The 6,759-nt window shown below is 50.6% G+C and overlaps 1 protein-coding gene across 3 annotated transcripts; it reads left to right on the top strand.

Moving 5' to 3' along the window:
- Positions 1-620: 620 nt before the first annotated feature.
- On the top strand, positions 621-6,458 carry PJA1 (praja ring finger ubiquitin ligase 1). 3 transcript variants are annotated; one of them, XM_035028683.1, is made up of 2 exons: positions 621-740; positions 3,018-6,458. In XM_035028683.1, exon 2 carries the CDS (start codon positions 3,085-3,087, stop codon positions 4,837-4,839), a length of 1,755 nt encoding a protein of 584 aa, XP_034884574.1. In that variant the 5' UTR covers positions 621-740; positions 3,018-3,084; the 3' UTR covers positions 4,840-6,458. The 3 variants fall into 3 exon arrangements, with proteins under 3 accessions (XP_034884574.1, XP_034884575.1, XP_034884576.1); XM_035028684.1 differs by having other exon boundaries at positions 635-740; positions 3,024-6,458; XM_035028685.1 differs by lacking the exon at positions 621-740 and having other exon boundaries at positions 2,405-3,212; positions 3,777-6,458.
- Positions 6,459-6,759: the final 301 nt, after the last annotated feature.

Raw genomic sequence — 6,759 nt, 5'->3', positions numbered from 1 at the left:
AATATTAAAGATACATTGTAAAGTGCAGTTGAAAAAAAAAAGAGTTCGGAGTTAGTAAAATTACACAAATCCAAAAGGTATAGCTATAGTATTTTTTAAACTGCAGTACGATTACCAGATCGTGAACAGGTATTGCGCTTCATGACTGATCATTTCTTTTGGATAGAGAAGCTTGATTTTGTAATTAACAGCAACAAATTCTACTGTAAACAGTTCAATTGCTTCAATTACGAGGTTAAAAAAAATCACAACCCTAGAGATATAGTTTCACATCTTCCATACTTCTGGTACAAACCATAACACATAACATAGGGTATGATATATTATTATAATTACTTTAGCATTGGAATTAATCAGAAAGAACGTGTAGATTTCATCTTTAAAAAAAACACCAGAACAGGAGGGAGTAGGGCTAAATGTTTAACATTGTTAAAGCTGGCGGTTGGTTACATTTTTTGCTGTCCTTTTCAGTATCCTTGACGATTTCATCATTTAAAATGAAATAATGCCTTGGGGCCCACCCTGATTTGTCGAGAACAGCTGCCGCCCCCGCCACATCAAGGGGGCGGGCCCCAGCGACGCCACAATCACTTCCTCCGCCGCAGTCGCCGCCCGCCCTGTTGCTGTCTGCCGGGGGAGGAGCTGGAGACCGGGAGCCGCGGCTCGGGCGCTCGGTCTGGCGGTCGGAGGTCCGAGAGCTCGGCACCTCGCGAAAGCAAGCGTGCGGGTGTCAGGACTGGGTGAGTGAAAGGCTGTTTCTTTCCTCGCTTCATCCAGACGGGGCGGTGGGACAGGTGGCCGGGCATGGGGGCGAGGATTCGGGGTCCTCTAGCGAACAGATTTGCAGGCTCGCTCCTCGGGAAGGGGTGGGGCGGGCGCACGACCTGACTGCAGAGGGAGGCCTGTGTCCCCCGACCTGTCTGGGGGCTCCGTCCTCCGTCCCCCAGCCCCTTCCGCGTGGCGCAGCCCCCACTCGAACGGCTTTAACCGCTGTTTGAGAAGGGGAGTGGTGGTCGGGGCCCTCTCCTCCTTCCTCCCTTCTTGGTCCCTTGGCAGAGCACTCCACGGCCTTTCTTCCCCCATTTTGCAGTTGTTTTGCTGAATGGTAAATTGTTAAGATTTTTAGGTAAATATATTATAGTTCCCAGGAAAATAATTGTCGGGAAAACACAAATTATTCCCAGGGAGAAACTAGACCCTCACACGCCTTTTCTTTCTTTTTTCCCCCTTCCCTGGCCAGTGGTTTGGATTTGCGGTTTGAGCCGATAACGTTTCCCGCCCCCCACCCCCGTCCCTCATTATGACATTGCGGCCCCCTCCCCCTCCCCATGTCTCGCTTGTGTGGGCAGGGACCTACACATACACGCATGCACACATGGCACGCGCGCGTGCATGCACACGCACGCGGGCGTACATACATACACACATGCAGCCCCCTCCCTGCACCCCCCCCCATGCTCAAGGTTCTGGCACATCCCCTTCCCCTTGCACACATGGACACACACACATACACACCCTCTTGCACACTGTCACACCCTCCAGTGCCTTTCCCTGCTTCTCACTGCCTGCCACATACACACCTCCAGAAGCAGCCCCCTCCTTCTGCCTCTGTATGCTCTGGTGAGTGCATACACACACGCGCGCGCACGCACACACACACTCACACACCCCTTCTGGGGCTGCCTTAGCCCCTGCCTGCCACATACGCACATAAGGATATCCTTTGATTGCTGGCCCCTTTTTCGTATGCCACATACATACGTCTACACCCGCACACTCTCATTCACCCAGCCCTCACAAATGCTCCCAGCCCTGCTCCCTGTCTGCTACGTATGTGCACAGACAGCCCTCCTCTGCTGCTCCCTGCGGTGCACACACTCACACAGATCCTTCTCCAGGGACACCAAGCCCCCTCCCTGGTAGCCAGCTTCATGAATACACATATTTCTCTGATTGCTGACCCCTGTTCCACCCACTGGCCACCCGCGCACCCCTCTCCTGTGCTGTCCCTCTCGTGGATGCAGTGGCTCACGCTGACATGTCTCCATTGTTGCTTCCCATTTTGCCGAACACACGCGCACAGACCATAGGCCACCCCTGCCCGGTGCCACCAGACCCTTCCTTGTCTGCCACAGACACGGTACACAGGCGTCCGTCCACAGAGTTGCAGCCGCTGCACAGACAACCACGCATGCACATTGTCTTTCTGTCATGCTTACACACACCCCTCTCCTCTGAAGCCAGCCCCACCCGCACCTGTCATTTTCCTACCCACATCCAGAATGGGTCTCATTCTGCCTGACACTAACGCCTCTTCCCGACACACCTGCCCCCTCCCCCTACAAACACAGGCATCTCTCCGCGGCAGGATGGCTGCCCCCCTTCACCTGCCCCTCTCCTCCTGACAGACACGTAGGCACTCATGAACACGTGGGGATCTATATTTTCCATCCTATTCCAATTTGCATTTCTCCTGTCTGTCTGCAGGGCTCAGAAAAGACGCAGACACCCCCTAAAATAACTGCAACAGTCTCTCCGCTTCCATGTTGGCATAATTCCACAGTGCTTCACCCACCTTCCCAGCGTCCAGTCACCCCCCCCACCACCTTCTGTCAGATTCTCCCCTAAGTCTGGCTCTCCTATCCGCCCAGTTTTGTAATCATTTTGCCAACATTAAAAATGTGTTCCAGGTCTACACCTGACAGTCACTGGAATGCTACCTCAGGCCTTAGAAGAAAGTGAAACTAATTGTAAAGGCCCCTTATTCTTTCTGTTACCTGCCTGCTGAAGTGGAAATAGATGTCCCTGCTCTTTTATTACGAACTGATTTGACGTTCCCATCTCCAAAGCTTTGTGCAGGGAGCAGGAACCTTTCCACTCGAGCCCCAGCTGTATTGGAAACCCTCCTAAGTCAGAGCCATGGGTCAGGAATCTAGCAAGCCTGTATGGCCCAAGCCGGCAGGAGGGTATCAGTCCAATACAGGCAGGAGGTATGGAAGAAGGCATGCTTATGTCAGTTTCAGGCCATCCACGAGCCAGCAGGAAAGGATTTCCGGCCAGAGAGAGACGACATCCGAAGTCCCAATGCACAGATCAGCCCCCAGTCAAACCACCAAGAGGAGCCGGTCGCCATTTTCCATCCCTCGTCGTAGTTGGGAAGACAGTGAGAGCCCTGGAGCCGGCCTGGATGTTGATAATGAGGACTACTCCAGGTACCCACCAAGAGAGTACAGGGCCTCGGGTGGCAGAAGAGGAATGGCTTATGGACATGTTGACTCTTTTGGGGCAGATGATAGTGAGGAGGAGGGGGCTGGGCCTGTTGAGCGAGCGCCAGTGAGAGGGAAAACTGGCAAGTGTAAAGATGATAAGCCGTATGACCCAGAGAAAGGGGCCAGGTCTTTGGCTGGGGTGCCCCCGCAGTTCTCTAGCTTTAAGCGTGATGTGAGAGAGGAGCTTGACAAGTTAGACCCGGCCCCTGCGGCAAGACGCTCTGCTAGCAGAGCCGAGTTCCTGCAGCAGAATAGCATGGCCTCTCAGACATCTGCTGAAGGCAAGGTGGCTACCGCTGGCGACAGCCTGGAGAGGCAGAGACGGGGCCAGAATGTACCTGCCCGTCCCAGCAGGGCTCCTGTGAGTATTTGTGGTGGTGGGGAAAACACCCCAAAGAGTGCAGAGGAGCCGGTGGTGAGGCCCAAAATCAGAAATGTGGCGAGCCCCAACTGCGTGAAACCAAAAATATTTTTTGATACTGATGATGATGATGATATGCCACATAGTACTTCCAGGTGGAGGGATACTACCAGCACTGCGGAAGGCCGCTCGGATGGCCTAGCAAGAAGAGCCAGAGGCGAGAGTTCAAGTGGCTACTCGGAGCCGAAGTACCCCGAAGACAAGTGGGAGGCCAGGAAGGACCAGGTGAAGCCGGAGAAGGTGCCAAGACGCCGACGGACCATGGCCGACCCTGACTTCTGGACGTACAGCGACGACTACTACAAATACTGTGATGAAGACTCGGACAGCGACAAAGAGTGGGCCGCTGCTCTGCGTCGCAAGTACCGCGCTCGAGAGCAAAACCTGTCGTCCAGTGGGGAAAGCTGGGAGACCCTGCCGGGGAAAGAAGAGCACGAACCCGAGCAAGTGAGAGTGAGTGGCGGAGCGGGCGCCAGCCCCAGCGCGGGGGCCAGTGGGGGCGGCGGCGGCGGCGGCGGCGGCGGTGGCGGCGAACTTGAAGAAATCCAAGGAGCATCTCTTCGGGAAGAGGAGCAGGCATCCCCGAGAGAAGGCGAAGTTCCTTGGCTCCAGTACAACGAAAACGAGAGTAGCAGCGAGGGGGATAATGAATCGGGCCAGGAGTTTCCGCAGCCCGGGGTGTTCATGCTGGATGGAAACAACAACCTTGAAGACGACTCCAGTGTGAGCGAAGACCTCGAAGTGGATTGGAGCCTCTTTGACGGGTTCGCAGACGGCTTGGGGGTGGCCGAAGCCATCTCCTACGTGGATCCTCAGTTTCTCACCTACATGGCGCTTGAAGAACGCCTGGCCCAAGCGATGGAAACCGCCCTGGCGCACCTGGAGTCTCTCGCCGTGGATGTGGAGGTGGCCAACCCGCCGGCGAGCAAGGAGAGCATCGACACTCTCCCCGAAATCCTGGTCACCGAAGATCACAGCGCAGTGGGGCAGGAAATGTGTTGCCCCATCTGTTGTAGTGAATATGTGAAGGGGGAGGTGGCAACCGAGTTGCCTTGCCACCACTATTTCCACAAGCCGTGCGTGTCCATCTGGCTTCAGAAGTCAGGCACTTGCCCCGTGTGCCGCTGCATGTTCCCTCCCCCACTCTAAGTCCACGGCTCTTTGCTCCTGGTCAGATGAGTTTCCCCATCTGAAACCCACAATACTGCAGGAGCCCTCTCAAAATTAACAATTGAAAGAAACCAGTGATTAACCTACACCTGTTGATTCCTTGTGATTACTTCCAATGTGAAAACGGTTGTGTGCGATTGCATTAAAAATCACATTGTCTCTCTTAGAGGTTAGAAAAAAGGAAGACTAAACTTTCTAAGCGCTACTTGAGATTGCAGTAAAAACATACAGTTTCTAACCTGAAAGTTGAAATAAGTTGCATTTGTTTTCTTCGGTAGACTATGTTGCTGTTAACTGTAACGTCAAGTTTATCTGTTAACTATGTCCGGAAGGCATCATCATTTCTGTTGCATGTTATGGGTTAATGTTCCTGTAATTGCAGTGCCGTAAAAGCTTATTAAAGTTCTTCTTTTGGTTTTACATGGTATAGTGGAATTGTTTGGTTTTGTCTAAAATGGTGGTACTAAGTGACTTTATAATTGATCCCTTGCACCTGTGTCTGAAATAGGGTTTTTGTGGGTTGTTGTTTATTTTGTTTTGTTTTGTTTTGTTCTGGTGTTCCCAACAGTAGAAAAACTTGAGTGTCACTGGAAATGCTGACTCCAACAACAGCAAAAAATTAAGGGTGACGATTTCTAAAAGTAGGAATAAAGTGTATGACTGTCAAACTACTCTAGGGGCAAAGGTCACATAGAGAAGTACCCCGTCAGTCTGTGGGAAGGAAAGAGACAATGCAAAAACATGGTGAAAATAAAGAACAACGGTAGAAACAAATCCAAAATGAGTATGGGGGGGGGAGGAGTTAAAAATCCCCTTTCAGGAAATAGAAACTCTCAGAGCCAGGCGCCAGGCTGGTTCAGTTGGTAGAGCTTGTGACTCTTGATCTCGGGGGGTGTGAGTTCGAACCCCATGTCGGGTGTGAATAAATAAAATCTTAGAAAAGAAAAACTCTTGAGAGGAAATGGGCAACCCCCCCCCCCCCGATAACAAACAAATCTTCCTGCTGACTGTATACCTTGACACAGTGACACGAAAGGATTAGGATAGAAAAATATATACCAGACAAGTGCTGTGACAAATATCGATACCCACTTACACAGAGTGAACAGGTTTTAACATTTGGCCATATTGGCTTCCAATCTGTCTGTCTCTCTCCAATAAATAGAATCTTTCAGGCACAAGTGAAGTTCCTCACCTGTCATATTTACTTTCCTTCTTCCACAGAGGTAAGCACTACCCAGGAAATGGTGTGTTTACTTCTCGTCTGTGTTCTTAGACATACGTGTGTGTATGTATATGTATATGTGTACATATATATGTATATGTGTGTATATATCCATAGCCAATATAGAATGTTTATGTTTTCTAAGTGGACATAATTGATAGAATCGATGTATGTATGTATCGTTTTGCAACTTGATTTTTTCACTGAGCATTGTTTTTGAGATATAACCATTTTGATACATATAGCTCTAGTTCATGCACTTTAACTGCTGTATAATAGACGTTCAGTTGTATGAATCATCACAATTTATCCATCCCCTTATTGGTGGGCATGTAGGTTCTTCCCAGTGTTTTGCAGCAATGAATATACTTAAAAGATGTCTCTCTGTGCCCATGTGTGAGTTTCTCTAGGGGTAAGTACGCGGAGATGAGGTTCCTGGGTCTTTAGGCTTGGAGGGGAAATTTTGGGGTCCTTTGGGCTTATTAAGCATCTTCCTTCTAACCAGATATTGCCAAACTGCTTTCCCAAGCGATTGTGCTAATCCATGCTCCTACCGGCAGTTTATGGGAGCTGTTTTTAGCTCCAACAGCCTGGATGTGGTTAATGTTCAACCTCACGGGTGATCAGTGACATATAAACTAACAGAATGGTGAAACATACTGTGTCCATCAGAA

The sequence above is a fragment of the Mirounga leonina genome, unplaced genomic scaffold (genome assembly GCF_011800145.1).
Source record: "Mirounga leonina isolate KUSES-001 unplaced genomic scaffold, KU_Mleo_1.0 Mir_204, whole genome shotgun sequence".
NCBI classification, from domain to species: domain Eukaryota; kingdom Metazoa; phylum Chordata; class Mammalia; order Carnivora; family Phocidae; genus Mirounga; species Mirounga leonina.
The sequence above is the reverse complement of the archived record's forward strand: the minus strand, read 5'-3'. Positions and strand labels throughout refer to the sequence as shown.